Source organism: Papilio polytes, unplaced genomic scaffold, assembly GCF_000836215.1.
Source record: "Papilio polytes unplaced genomic scaffold, Ppol_1.0 DF823980.1, whole genome shotgun sequence".
Lineage (NCBI taxonomy): Eukaryota > Metazoa > Arthropoda > Insecta > Lepidoptera > Papilionidae > Papilio > Papilio polytes.
The window spans coordinates 3153484-3170129 of record NW_013525224.1 but is presented as its reverse complement, the minus strand read 5'-3'; the positions used below and the strand labels follow the sequence as shown (position 1 = coordinate 3170129).

Below are 16646 nucleotides of genomic sequence, written 5' to 3'. Positions count from 1 at the left end.
CTCAACTTCATCGCTAGTTACCGGAGAAATGGAATCGAGAAGGGGTACGTTACTCCTCCGCTCGACCTCTCTGTCCACCTTTCGGAGGTGTGTATGTAATTTTTGTCGTTACCTCTTATAGCCTGAACATTATGGCCTTACTTTTATAAGAGCGAATGCACACCTTTAGCTAAACTTTCGCACAACAACGATTGTCGATTGTTTCGCAGCCCATTCAACTGTTTAGTTCCACAACTAAAAATCTCGCTCTTCCATTTAAGTTTATAGGAATCAAAGCGAGAATAAACAGTTGTGCGATAGTTTAGTCAAAGATGTATGCTTTAAAGTAAACCATAACATGTCTTAAAGTATGATATTTGAAAATTTCATCGGCAACGTTAGCACGTAACTGAATAAAACATTGGCGTGTCGGAAATCGCCGTATTTTATTTATTATACTGTAACGAATTTTATAGCTAATAGCAGGTTTATAAAAGCGTTAAAAGCTATTTTTTCATAGAATAACGAGCTTTTAGTGCGCGTTGTAATATTTTTATTGATTCCCGACATAACGAAACAAGGAATCGTTCAGTTTTGATGTCGGATTTGGTTGATGGCGATGTTTTATGAAGACGTTAACACATTTTTGTTGATACTAAATCGATTCAGCTTATTTTCATTCTTATTCTCTTCCTTGTTTATCGTTTGGGTAAAAGTTTCCAGGATATTACACGCAAACTTTTGCCTGCAAAGAATCAAATAGTTAGCTAGGAATAAATAGCCTATGTTTCTAGTGATAATATGACTTTCTAATAGCGAAAGAATGTTTGAAAACAGTATAGTACTTAAGTTTATTCGTGACATACAAAAATTCAAATCATTCCTATCTATATTTTTCTTCAACTCATACCAAATAATAAAATAGAAGTGTCTGTTTATAATATCAAAAGAAACATTCCAGTTTTTGAGAAGTTTTTGCGGTGCTGATAAAGAGAATCATATTTAAAAATTTTTGTTTGTCTGTTTCTGTTTTTGTCTGTCTGTCTGACTTTCACTAAGGGGATGCTGACATAGACGGGCATGTTTTTTTTAATTCCGCGTTGTCAAAGTGGCTTAACGTGGTCGAATTTTGCTCTAAAGAAGTTTGCGGGCGACAGCTCGTTTAAAATAATAGTTTAGATAACGTATTATTATAACACAGAATTAAATAACGTATGTAAGTAGAATATTTATTCGCAGAGAAATATCAAAGTATTTTAGAAGCAGACAGATCCCCTCGTTGTAACCAGGTATTTGATAAAGCGAAATGTTATTCGGGCCGCGGGGCCATCAAAAGAGTCCCGCGTACGCAAAGCGCATCGGCCGCCGCGCGCCGTTGCCCTGTATTTGCATTATCTAGATTCGGACAGCTCGCTTTCATCTCACGTTTTGGATATTTCAAATACAATTTGCGATAGAAGAATTCGCTGGAAATTTTTCCATGTGCGATTCCGTTTGCATTTCCGGATGAGATTTTTGCTTTTGTACAGAATGGGAATTTCATTTTTTACAATTCGTTCAGCTTTAAATAAAAAAAATGCTTTAGGCTTTTTAAGATGAATTTTAATAATGCTAAAGCCCTGGATACATTAAAATGAACAATTTAAATTTTAACTAAAATTTAGCTATTTGTACATAGAAGCGTTGAAATTTTGATTTTCACGAATCTAAAGAAAATACCTTTTGTTATTACGACGGCAGTAAATTTGTGTTTTATCGCGATCTTAAAGGCGATCCCGTCAGTTTCCGTGACAAACGTCTCACTTCATTACAACGGGCCGTGACCAGATTTATAAAAAAGAAAATTTTGACCTACACTGCACAAATAATAAAAAGCCCGTACACTTACTATGAATTTCATCAGTTACACTTTTAAAATATGAAAAAATAACAAAACACATTCTATGCTTTGAATTTTCTAGAAGTGTTATTTGAAAAATTCGACTTCAAACGTATTAATAAAACACACGATACACAGCGAAGATATCCTTCTACTAGTTTTCCCTTGGTCGATACAGTTGCAGACATGAATGTAGGTAAAAACAAAGCGCTTTGTTCTATTACCCGCTGCCCCTCGCAAGTTCACACCTGATGCTCATAAGAGAACAGAATAATTGAAATCGTGTTGATACAGACGCCGTTAATAATAATGCAGCGGCGATGTCGCGACACTTTAATGTATTATGCAGAACCGCTGCTACGTGTTAATGGTCCACGATGAGCTGTGGACATAAATTTGGGGCTTTTATCCCATTTTTGCGCCGTTTTGCAGCGCAATTTGTTAAGGCCGTGCATACGTTTAACGTTATTACTCCAAAGACCCATCATGCGGGTTAAATGGAATATTTAAGTTTCACACTTTAATAATTATTGCTAGCTTCGCCCGTGACTTTGTCCGAACGGAATTAAAAGTACAAAACTAAGTATCCTATGTGTTCTTCTAGACATCTATGCAAAATTACATTGTTATCCAATCAACAGTTTGGGCTACAAACACTAACATCCATCCATCTAAACATATTAGTAAGATAAGGATTTTTTGTTATGGATCTTTCATTAGTTATTTTTATTACAGACGTGAATTTTTTTATCCTAGTTCCATTTAACTATACACTTCACATTTCAAGTAAATACACATTTTCATCCTAATTAAATCAACTTATGCCACAGTAGATTGAATTGTAGTTTATGGTATTCGATCACTTAAAATACCAAAATCTGCTAATCCAAAATAAACCAAAATGGAATAGTTCGTTCATTGCTCGTATTCAGTGGAAATGCAGTATTGCTGTTACTTCCCGCTTCAATCGAGTTTACTCCAATTTTGTATCTGGATCTAAAACGGACAATTACAGATTTCTTATTCATAAACTAAATATAAGGTTCAACAAAAACAACTTTACTTTTTTAATATAATTGCTGAATATTGTTTATTTTGATTATTACGAATCCCACACAAAAATAGAAAACAAGTTAATAATAAACGTTAGTACAATATTACTATATGTATGTCCATAAATTTAAATGTACTTTCATTATGATGGACCATTGTTATTTTATAGTACGGGACGGGACATTATTCTAAGTGATTCCCGCCTTTAAGGGTAGTAGAGAATAGTTGCCTAATAAACCATAGTAGCAACCTACTAATCATATCGCAAACCTTTTGTTAAACTTGGATAGATTAAATTTGCTCATTAACCTCAATAGGTTATTGAGCAAATTTAATCTATCCAATATCTATATACGCGTACTTCAATAAGTACGAGTATAAACACATGATTTAAATATCGTTGTATGCATAAAACTGATTTTATTTTAAGTCAGGCAATGCCTGTGACATAAGTTACTGATTTGTAGGTGAGAATATTAGATTATGTGAGTTATTTCAAATCATACTCATTCTGATATTATTAAAGTGAAAGTTTGGAAGGATGATAGTTACTAATCTTCAAAACAGATAGGAAAAACACATCTACTTGTTTGTTGTATGTTTTTGCAATTGCATTCAAATGAAGTCGCGTTCAAAAGCTAGTATAGTTATAATATTTGAAATTCAATCTCCCCAAGCAGTAAGCACGGGTGTAAATATAGGTAAACTGTGGAGTCAAAGGTGTAAATTATCGATTTCAATTACTCGAGCACAATAACGTCTTCCATCAACAATAACCGTTCGAGACCCGCATCGAACAAACCGTATAAAATTTACTACTTGTTTTGTCGAAAGGATGTGTTACGCCATTTTTAGTGTCGATTTTACGATAAATAGAACCATTTGTTCTCGCCCATTACTGCTTGACGACGCATAGAATGGCCTCTCGAGATTGTGTGCGAGTGGCTATAGCCAGCGGATATACTGCAACTCCAATGTTCCGTTATTGTCTCAGTAACACAAACAAACAATACAATAATCAATACAACTATAAGTTACACATGACTTATGCCGTATTTATTATGCTCATTTAAAAAAAATAGAAAAATTAGGTTCAAAACGATCATTTCAACTTTCACCGCTCTCAACTACTTATCAATGTCTTGATACCAAATTGCACTTAATTTCCTACAATGCCTTTGCCTACTAAAGTCTCATACCATCATTTTATTAGATTATCAGAATAGTTAAACAGTCGCTGATGACAATATAACAAGCCATTTAAATAATAAAAATCAAAGAATCTTATGCCTGCTACCTACAACTACAAGCTTTTAACTTGTTATGCTAACGGTGCAATATTGCATATAAAATACTCCGCAGTATATCAAAGATGTGTTTGCTCACGTACATTTACATATCTACATGTCTATATAGCGAATATTGAATACAAATAAAAATCTAATTGATCCCAGCACTCGATCTAACTCCGCTGAGCTTAAAGCTCGCGTGTAAATGTTTGTGCCGACGCTACCGTATTTTATATGATCTACACTTTTATGCCGGTTCAAGTAAATATAATCTAAAAATCGACAGTTAACACACGTGTAGGACAGATTATAAAGTAGATTTTTTATTAACATTACATTTGTTGTGAGGGAAATTTGCAAAATTATTAAAATTTAACATAATGTGTATAATATATTTTCCAAGGGATCTTGAAACTTTATTTTTGTAAATAATGTTATAACAAAGTCTGTACAGCCACTGCATCCGACCCAAGCCTTGTTATCACGAAAGGTGTGGTACCCGGACCCGTTTAGATTAGACGTAGGGACCAGTCAGTATTCAGGAGAAAAAGTTATATAGTTATGACGTCACCTATAAAATAAGCTAGGAGAGATATCTTGATTAAAAATATTAGAAATTTATAACTTGGTGCAAAATTTTGAAAGGTTACAACAAATCTGCTTAATATCTGCAATAAAAAATTATAACGCAGTCAAAAATTAATGATAAACTAATCTATATCCATACCTCTATACTAATATTATAAAGAGGAAACTTTTTTATTTTTGTATGTATTAAAGTAACTCAAAACCTATGAGATCGATTTCAAATATTCTTGCACCATAAAAGAGCTACGTTCGTTATCAGTGCAGTGAGTAACATACTTGTATGCTATATTTTTATTATTTACTAATTTCTCGCGGACGAAGTCGCGAGCAACAGCTAGTTTTTAGTAAAATCATAATTCTTAAAAATATAACTGAATTACTCAAACATTTTGCAACAATCAGTATACTAAAATATCATTGCCTATAATAACTACAGCGAAGCTAGTCAAATGGCAAGTGGATATGGTGTGATTTGAGCTCAGTAAATTGTCGTACTAAATAAATTGCCACCAATTTATTTCCTGTCGCCTTTATCACGCTTTTCTGTGTTAATTGAGACATTTGCACAGTAATGACGGCCTATTATATTTGAAAGGTCGCACGTAGTTCAAACGAATTGATATTTTTCTGGAATTAACCATCTATTTATACGTATAATTATTTTAATTGGACTGTATGTAATAACGGAAGTAATATCACTGATTTCGAGAAGATGTATTTGCGTTGCCAATAACGAAAATTGCATTTTAAATATTTGTTTGTCTGTCAGTCAATCTGTCCGCTAGCGGCGTTTGTTCCGGGTAGTCTCTAAAAGGTCCGATTTAGACGGGACTTTCACTAAAAGGTAGGTGATGTACGCGGGAATGTTATAGGCAACCTTTTTTTAATTTTCCCTTATGAAGTTTATGAGTGTTATGTTAAGAAAGATAATAATTTATTATATCTATATCTATACTTCTATACTCATACTCATACTCATCATATTATAAAGAGGAAGGATTTGGACTTTTGCATGTATTCGATTCACGTAAAAACTACTGGGCCGATTTCAAAAATTATTGCACCATAAGAAAGGTAATTTATCTGTGAGTAACATAGGCTATAATTATTGTTTAATTTCACGAAGTTGCGAGCAACAACTAGTCTTTAAATAAGTTAGGTTATTATTACCCTGGTATAATATCAAGAAGTTGACACTTAGAATTTCTGTCAGTGGTAGTTTACAAAAAAGTCCCAAAGGATTGGCTAACCGAACTAAACGAAAGTATCTATCCACTATTGTTGACAGTAACTTTGTCAAACAAGGTACCAGTGGATTTAAGGTAATCTGCGACTTCTTGTTGTGACAGTTTTCGAGCCTTTATTTATAACTTTTGACTGTGTTTCTTTCAATATGATACAATTTAATTTCATATGTAACATCTGATAATAAAAATTTAATACAGATTGTATTTCTCTACCGAATACTGCATTCTTATCCACTTAATTTTATAAATAGGAAAGGATAGATGGATGGACGTTTATTAGAGTTTGTAACTTAAACCGCTGAACGGATCTCGATGAAAATTGGCATAGGTGTAGAGGATAGTGAGAAAGAACACATGGACAACTTACTTTAGTGTTTTTTTTTAATTCCACGCGGACGGAGTCGCTGGCAAAGCATAGTGCAGTATAAAGCTTAGGTAAATAGCAATCTATAACGAATCCTGCTATTTGTTAAGTAATTAACCGTTAAATTGTTGTTCAGTTCAATGTTTATATTAATATTTTCCTACTTTTTACACGTCAGGTCAGTAAAGGGTCCAAACGATCGTTCAAACGTTTATTTTCATTTCGTGCTTGCCCCTTTTTCACCCTCGTCTTTCTCTGATACATCGTTGAAGGGCGAACGCTGTACACCTACTCTTTGCTTTTATTAAAACAAAGGAATTTTTAACAGGTTCTGCAAAAAATCACTGGCAATTTAATTTTGCACTTCCTATATTGTTTTGAATTTTGACTAAATTTATGTAAAGGTATTGACGTAAATCTTAATAATTTTAAAGTAAACGTGAAGTTATTTTAATATGGGACAATTTTACACTAATAACAATGTAAACGTAAGTCAAACTTTAAAAAACAATAACACTAGCTGTTGCTTGAGACTTCATCCGAAATTTCTCTAACTAAATAACCTTTCTAACGGTGAAATAATTTTTAAAACCGGTAGTTTCTGAGTTATTTCAATACATACGAAAATACGAATCTTTCCTCTTTAAAACATTGGTATATATGTGGAAATTAAAAGGACCGCGGACGTATAAATAAAAGGGAATTGCATTTGTTTATCTTTCTATTTACCGAGAGCCTTTGTAAAAAGATGATTGTGTCTTGAAGGCGACGCTCGCCTTAAATATCCACTTGAGCCGAGCCTGCAGCGGGATTCAATTTAAATCCCTCTAGAGATCTTATTATTACAGTAAGGTGTCGAGAGCTAAGTAACCGTGGCATCTCGCAATGCCTCTAGACAGGCCAATAAATTAGACAAATCCGATTTGCACGTGCACGAGGGGTAGAGACGGAGGGTAGAGGGAAGGGGAACTCGTTACGGAGTTTTGGTTATCGTGTCTCTTTAGACAAAAGACATCAATCATAGCAATGCAATTATCCCGCGATCCCTTCCCCTAATCAACGTTTTCACATCTCCAGTTTCGTAAGATATAATTAAAAAAAGTCGCTATGAAAAAGTTTTATATGTTTCTTATTTTTTTTGTTGTCGTTTTAAACAAACTCGGAACATTCAAATTTAAAAAGTACAACCACGTAAAAATGAGGTCATTAAAATAACTACCTGAGTAATAATTCATAGAGTTAATCATCTGTTGCGCTCATCAGTAATACAGAGAACGGATGGAAGGTAAGCGAGTGAAAATATAAGGAAAAATAAAAGGGAAAGCGTAGGTAAGCGATGCAGAACACGTCCATAAGAGTCGGCTGATTTCTGCGTCACGTACGGAAAAAAGAGAACTTTTATTACTTCCGAGTGCCGTAATTGTTATGGAGAAGTAGGAGCTCTCACTCAACTTTGCCTTCACTAAGTAACGTTAGTTAATGAAACGACAGTAGTAATGTTTCTTTTATTTTCCACTACCTATATAAAACAGACGAATAATAAAGCCGGGATCAGTGAATTTCATTAGATCGGATTCCATTAGGGGACAGGATATTGTTTTCTTTTACCGATTGACCTTTAAGTCGATACTGAATTGTATTTAATAAAACACATCTACGTATTGACGTCTCTGTTACTCCCTTTGAATAGACAGAGATGGCAATAATGTGTAATGTATAGTTATTTTGCAGTGAAAACTTATGAAACTTTTTTATTAAATCGATAAAGCTTTTATAACTCAGAGATCCGAGATTAAGGTCATGGGCAAAGCTAATTGCTTTTACGACGAAATTAAGCTTATTGTAATAAATGAGATTAAGGTAAACCTAATTTTTACTGATTTTTTATCGTCAACATAAATATTCATATAAGGCAGAGGTAATAAATACGTTGTTGTGGAGCGACTAGCCATTATGTGGTTTACGAGGCACGGCACGCTTGACCTAACCTCAACAATCTTTGATTGAGCAATTTTCTCCGACAACCACTCTTTACGCGATAACTTCGTTAGATTAACACGTTAGTACTTTAACAAAACACGCTATACTTGTTCCTTTTTTAAAAATCTGACGTTAAAGTCTATTACTTTATACGCTATAGGAGGTATATCAAAATTCCATTACAATAAAGGCAATTTATTTAACGTATCTTAAAGTTTAAATTAATTTAAAAGTTAGAAGACCTAACAGATATAGGTTATTTTTCAAATCTACAGTAATTTAATAAATTACTCTGCTTTTTAGTTGCATTTTTTATCGATTTATAAACTTTGTATGAAGTTCTTTTGTAATTTTGTATTTTATAATGTGTGTAACGAATATGTATTGAGATAGTTTGAAAATGTTGAATTTAAATTGAAGAACTAATAAAACGTAGACGAGCCGCAAGTTGACGCATATCCTACGCCATTTCGCGGAGTAAGAATGTAAACTATGCTCTTTAAACGTAAACTTTTATACGTACGGAATTCAATCACGTGCAGTTCGCTGAAGTGAATGTAGGATAACCATGAATTTAAAGTTTTTTGGAAAACTTATAATGATTTGAGATTGATCGTTTAAATGATTACCAAAACGTAAACGTTAAACGGCATTAGACTTGCTAAGGAATACGATCAGTTGAGTGACCCAATTTTTGTTCATCAGTTTTCCCATCTTGAAACTTAACTACATCTGTATTTTGCTCATAATACTGTATAGGAAATATGAAATTGTGAATATTGGTCTTTAGGTTTAAAATCCAACTTTATGGAAGTTTTTTTTTAACTCTTGGCTCTATAATTTACATTATCGATTGTATTAATTTTTCACACAGTATGTGTTCATGGTCACCCTACATACACATAGAAGAGTTCGGCACCGCGACGGCAAACTTAGGAAAGTTCAAACGGACCAAATGCGCTCGCACTAGTCGATTCCCTCTGCGGGTAACGGAATTTCCGATCAGGCTCAGGACGCGACTGGGATGCGACTCCCAACTCCAATAAGGTTTGTTTATTTTCTTCATATTGCCAGTGTTTGTTCGAACACTTGTCCGTGTTCGAAAATATGTGGTAGAATCGAAGTGATTCTCGTTTTGTTTTACTTTTCCTAACAATTGCAAATGTGCCGCACATGAGTACATAACACCAAAGCAGTACATCAGATAGAGCATTTTTGTTTTTATTTGATGTAATTACAGGAGCGAACAGTAATATCGTAATTGCGACGAAGCGGCGTAATGCATTTTTGTTCGCGTTCTCCTCGGAGCGGGCTCTTCAGACATCTTTTGGAGGTTTTGTAAAAAAGTCGTCATATTCGGCACGGCGGGCTTGAGATAAAATCCGCTACGTCGTCGTCTCGAGTGGTCACTGACCCCTCCACTTGGCTGAATATGCACCCGCTTAGAATATTAAAAAGAAACAATTTGATTGTTTTCTACTGCAGCCCTTATATTAGTTAAAATCTTTTGCTACTTTAGCTCATAAATTCATGAAACTTGGTAACAGATTTTTATGGCATAAGAACCATCGTTTGAATTGTCATCAAATTTTCATTCAAAATTTGTAGTATGTAATCAGGATACACAAGAAAGCACAACACTAAAACGAAAGTACTATAAAAGTGTATAAAAATAATTCAATATTTTCTAATGCACATATTTTCAAAAGAAATTCCGACCAAAGAAAAATACTCGACAAGTTTAGTCACTCGAAACATTCTCAATAAATTATTCGCAGATCAACAGGCCTGGATTTGACCTACAATCGGCCTTTTTCGCTCATAAAGAATCCGCTTAAGACTCTTACACTGGATCTCGAGGGTTTCGCACTGATCATGCCGATTTATGCCTATTTAATAATCGATTATTGCCCAAGGGTAAGGCAGGATTACCATATCAAAAGAACGCATGATCCCGTGTTCAACGTCAATTTAGTGAAACATTCTCTTGCTCAAAAGACGCGAGGCGTAAGGCCCTTTATACCGCTTAATATTTCCAAGAAATACTATGACGTATCTTTATTTAAAGTATTATTTGACATTAAAATTAAAAACTATTTTGCAATGCAATAAACTCATAGTAGGTACTTAACAAAAGTCTAGGTATTTATAATCCCATTTAGATCTATTTAGTCATTACCAATAATGTTTTAGGAAATAAATGAATACTAACTACTACCGGAAACGTTCGGTTATATGCAAAAATTTACATTTTTTTCAAAACCACTGTCTACTACTATGCCTTTTCCTAAAATCACCGGTACTTTATTTACAAAACTTTTTCATAATTGACTGATGTAGATACTGTCATAGAATGTTTAAACTGAATAAGAGAATATTATATTAAATTCTGCAAAATACCACAGAATATTGTTAAAGGTACTTCAATATTGGGATCTGTGTTCCGCAAGGGTTATCCACATCCTTTGTGCGTCAGAAATTTTAGGCTATGAGCCTTGTAAGCGGCAGAGCGGCCGGATGCGTCAACCGCTAACTATTATATCGCTGAGCTCTACACGACTAATCCCCGTGGATTATTTTAGATGGAAGGATCTCGTATAATCCACCTAAACTAAATCCAACAGAATTTACCTTAATATAAATTACATTACTTATGTCAGATGTTATGTACAATTTCGACGTAAATATTCATAAATAAGTTTAGACCCGAATAAATAATACTAATTTGTTTGTTTCATTTAAAGGCGTCTTGTTACTGTTTATATGAGATATTTATCTAACGAGAAGTAGTATAATTTAATTAATTATCTATCAGAATCTTTCTTTAAACCATATGTAAATTGAACTCTATTAGATTTAGCTTTATTCCAATATTTATGACTCTCAATTCCCCTCTACTGCCAACTACACTTTCAGAATAGATACTGGTGTTCCCGATAGAAAAATTTGAATAATATATACAATTCGCATTATGCACCATTATTGAAAATACAAGACCGAGTATGAAAACGGTCTTCAATTGCCGCTCTATAAACGTAGACAAGAGGGGTTACAATATAACGAGCATTGTTCCCCAAGAACGCTAACGCGATCCTCGAGTCTCCTAACAATTTCTTTCCTATTAAAATTCTTCACTCAACTTCCTCAGAAACGACTATCAAATAGAACTTATTCAAATCTGTCGCTAAACCACCTAATGTCTTTACAATTACATAAAAATTCCGCAGAATTTCGCACGCAAAATTATACGAGCCCAGAACGTTGCAATCCTTTTAACAGTTGATTATAATTTGCATAATGAAACCATTTCAATTCAACGAACAGTATAATTGCGAAAAATTTGACTCGCCTTAATTAACACGCTAATTAAGTATTAATGGATGGAGATTTATGTGCGAACTTCTTTTATATAGCCACTGGTATATGAAACAAAGAGACTAGAAGATAAAAAAAATGAAATCACTGACGTAATAAGAAAACCGAAATGTATTGGGAGATTTTGGATTTTCAGTTGAATATAGCGTTCTAAATAAGAATACCCCAGTCATCGTAAACCATAAGCGTAGTATTATAAATAGTGGCATACAATTTTAGTCATTTTATTTGCAGCTATAATTTAAAAGTGCAAATTGATATAAAAATACCTATCGAGGTTATATTTGATCTAGCACTGATTGCTTTTGATTTGAACCTCTTTCAGCAAGACATTGCAAGACAAAAATAAACTTGTTTGCGTTGGTTCTAAGTGATGAAGAATAATCGATAGGCCTCCCAATTTTATAAGTATAGGGATAACAAAACGTAAATCAAAAGAACTTATCAAAATAATGGAACAAACAAAGCGGCGAGGGGTAAGGTGTATTGTCTATTACCGCTACACGTACCTCTAAAAAGAGATTGGTATGAGAATTTATATTCATAAGCGTAGTAAGACGTTATAGGGGACGTTGAATTTTGTAATATTATAGAGGGAGGCTCCCTCTCAGGTAATCGACTGACAAATGTCTAAGATATTTTACCGACTTCATTTCGCGCATGTCGAGAATAGTCCGCGTTCTCTAGCATACCAATTGTATTTTTTTCGTAAACCACATCATATATCTCGATCATAGCCTCAATCTTTACGTCTACACAGTTCATTGTGTGTTTTAGTTAATGTTTGTAGAGTTTTAGAATATTTACGCTCCTTTTTGATAAAAATGTGTTCTGACGGAATTTAAGAACTAATTAACAAGGATATCCTAACATTTAACACATTTTAGTGCGGAATTCTAAGAATTCTCTCGCAATATTAACTCTCGTATACGGGGTGTCGATAAGGTACAAAATTAGGAGCAGAATTAGACGCCCCAGACAAGACGTGGCCAGAATTGACAATAGAGCGGGTGCAAAAATATAATAAATATCCTTCCCTCGGTAGATAACTTTGTAGATAAGACATCTATTTGTAATCACCTTTATGATCTGGATTTTTACAATTTTAAGGGTTTTTACTGATACATTTAATAATCCTTAGACAACTGTAAAAAAGAAATGTCTGATGGTCAGAATTTACGACATTAATGATTTATTTTCTTCGAAACAACTGAAATAGACGGCATTTTAATTTATTTATAATCGGCCAACAACCTGTCTAAAGATTAAACTTTCACGAACAACGTCACTCTCAAAAAGATTTTGTATTACACAAAGTAAACGCTAGTTAGATAAATAAACAAGATCCTGCATCTCCCCGGGGCAATGTACACAAAACACGAGATATGACAAAATATAAGGAAAGCTTCGGGGAACAAAAACATTTTTCTTACTGTAACCTCGTGTTTACAGCAAGTGTTTGCCGTCCTCGGGCCCAGATGTTATTCGCCATAAGCCTCTCTTATTAGGGATTCCGTGTGTTCAACCGCAGGAGTACCATCTACAGAGTATTTCTGTCTCGACGACTTTATTAATATCAACCTTACTTCCAGACACAAAAAAGATACTAATTCTCTCTGCTTTGTTAGGGGAAAACACGGTCTTGTCGTATTTTTTATTAATTTAGTTTGTTGTAAAATTATGGTAATGCTTCTAAAAATTTTGGAAGGCGGATTTCGTGTTAAATTTTTTATAAATAAATGCGCAATTTGACAAAGAAAAAGGTTTTGATTATGATCAATGTAGAACCGAGTTCTTGTACTAAAACTGTATTTCAAATGGTTCTTTGGTGTTCATTACTTTCTTCTGTATTTAAATAATACGTATAATTATTTCATACTAATTATTATAAATGCGAATGTTTAGATGGATGTTTGTGAGCGTTTGCAGCCTCAACTGCTAAAAGGATCTTGATGAAATTTGGCATAGTCGTAGAGGGCAATGTAGAAGAACACATAGGCTACTTGATTTTGTTTTGTTTTAATACCACGCAAAGTCGCCGGCGATAGCTAGTTTTTAAATAATGTAATAACTTGATTTAGAACATTGCTATCTTTCATGGTAATCGTCTAAATCTCCATCATCATTAACACTGGCGTTTCCTGTATGGACTATTATTAGTCTTGATTCATATTGTAACGATGTACAGTCACCTGCATAAAAATGTATACATTTACAACTCTGTAGAAACTTGTAAAAGCTTTCGTTGTTTAGAATATGTATGCACTTATTCTTCAATAACATATATTTAATGTCGAAATCATAAGGACAGACATACGCATGAATGTTTATGATATAGAAATCGTAGGCAAGTTTCTGTAGCTTAATAAATATACACTTATTTTTGCAGCTGACTGTACTTCCGTTCATATAAATTTATGAATTTTAAATTATCCAATGGCAATCACAATCCAAACATCGTAAAACGAAACATGTTATGTCGTTATATTTTCGTGTGCGCCCTGCTAGTGACATCGGCCGCAGTATTTTTAGAAGGAAACTATGTTAGTATTGGATAAATATCACATTTTATCTTGTATGTAGGAATTTCGTCTGCTTTATACGATTTCTTTACTTACTGATACTATAAAAACCATTTCCGTATTATAAGATTTCTAAAATTAAAGTAATGGACACGAATAAATTGAAATAGAGCGATTTAATTTTCGATGAAGGTATGTTTATCTAAAACTTCATTGGTGAAAAGTTGACTCCTTGTTGCATTTTGATCGAAATAAATGATTTTAACAATAGATGAAAACAGTATACTTATTTCTTGACTATTTTCAGGGTAAATACGTGGTCAAAGTAATAACATACGCGGTTCAAAACTACAAACCATTCGTAAAAGTAGCCGTCGATCATGAAGTGTTACAAAATGGATCGTCTACTATGATATTCCATGCTGTCGTGTTGAAGGATCTTGGTGTATTTGGTGTACGTATAATAAAAACAATAATCGTTATATGTCTGTTAGTAGGGTGATGTTTTGACTATATGTAGTGTATAGACTACGGACGGTTTATTGACTACGCGTGGTGGTTGTCCTGCTTCACGTGGCGGATGGAGTCTGTCGTATTCCGGCGAACATTCGGATCAGTCGCGTGGCACGATTACCGGCTTATCGTGTTACCTTAGTGCATTCTAGCTCACCTATGCAAAAGTTAGACATATGTGAAAAACATCACCCTATTGTAGCTAATGTAGCCTGAACTCTGGTAAATTCTAAAGAGTGGGGCGATTTCGATTCGTATATTTCACTAGATTGCAATTAAATGCATGTAAACCAACATTCATAATACATTCTGTATATAAAATGCATTTTAAACCGTCTTATAATTTCAGGTAAAAATTCGTTGGTTTTCTTGGAATGAGACGTTAAAGAAATACTCTCAGGCCATCAATCTTGTTATGAGAAACATTTGCGAGAAACAGCTTGCGAAAGAGGTTCTGGCCATGGTTGAAGGTTTGGGTAGAGATTGCAAAGTCAAACACGTAAGGCGACTGACATAATACTCATTTATTTATCATCACTGTCTGACGTACACGTCAAATATTTAGGTCAAAATTGCAACTTTAAGATATCATAAAAGTCATGGTTTTAAATGATTGCGTTAATTCTTCACACAAAGGCTCTATACTGTAATGTGTAACAAGATAGAATAGTAATATTTCGCAACTGGTATTATAAAAGGATACTGATTTGGGTTATTTCTATGTCAATATTTTTACTTTTTCAGGGAGTTTACAATATATCAGTTATTGATTTGAATGTACTAATGCATATAGTAATGCGTGATAAATTCTTCTACGGCAAGTACAGGACAATCACAGACGTTTTTACGGAGAAGTTCGGCAGAGTTATGAAAGTGAATCTTACACTTAGCGTTGATCCTATTTAATTTTAAATGTGACAATGATCCCAAATCAATTGTATAATAAATATGTTTAAGAATAATAAACCTTGTTTTTATGTTTTCTTTCTCTTATTCAAACCAATATCGCATCCCAATGACAATATAAATATTTGTTGGGATAAGAAAAATAAAGTTTGTCGGAATAACGAGCTGTTTGTAGAATTAAATCCAGTGATCACTACACGGTAACTATCCTCCATTGTGGGCGTGCGTATGTCGGAGATAATAAAATAAGAATCGCGTAATATCATAAACACCGCTCTTCAATCTTTAGTGAAAACTGCACAACACTCTCTACCCGGATTGATCGCCGCCATGTCATTTATTCGGGTTTGCCCGCTCAAAAACTCATATTACAATACCAATTCAAAAAAAATCAGATATTGCCACAGCACTCAATATTATTCATGGAATTTATAAAAGTGATTTTAATGTTTTTCAACCCAAACCTTTATTGGTGAATCATTTATTGCTTGCAAAATCAAAAAGAGAGAGAAATTAACTCTCGTTAACAATCAATAAATGGTTTTACTCGTGGTTCATGTATGGAGTAAGTATAGGAAACATTAGTTTTATTTCTATATAAAACAGATAAATACATGTTAGAAAGACTACTATAAAACAATGAAGTATTACAGAAAAAGATATTTATAATATATATGCCTTAAGTACTAACATTTTATTAGTTAGGTAGTTAATCCGACGTTGTTACGGTGAAGGTAAACATCGTGATGCAACCTGAACATATCTGAGAAGAAATTCAAAGATATGTGTAAAGTCAACCATTCCGCAGTGAGCCAGCACGGTTAACTTTGACATAAATAGTATAGTCACCCCACCTGGAAGTACCCCAGCCCCTCCGAGGGAACAGTGAGCTGATGATGATGGTGATAAAGTAGTAAGTTTTGCTTTTAAAATGAGCAGTTGATTTGTATT

The 16646-nt window shown here is 33.7% G+C and overlaps 1 protein-coding gene across 1 annotated transcript in view; it reads left to right on the top strand.

Annotated features, from left to right (window-relative positions):
- LOC106101543 overlaps positions 1 to 15755 on the top strand; it is a 52044-nt gene extending 36289 nt beyond the window's left edge. The window contains exons 2-4 of the mRNA XM_013280792.1: positions 14584 to 14730; positions 15139 to 15288; positions 15534 to 15755. Coding sequence (XP_013136246.1) covers positions 14686 to 14730; positions 15139 to 15288; positions 15534 to 15695 — 357 coding nt within the window. The 5' untranslated portion in view covers positions 14584 to 14685 and the 3' untranslated portion in view covers positions 15696 to 15755. The remainder of the gene's footprint in view (positions 1 to 14583; positions 14731 to 15138; positions 15289 to 15533) is intronic.
- Positions 15756 to 16646: the final 891 nt, after the last annotated feature.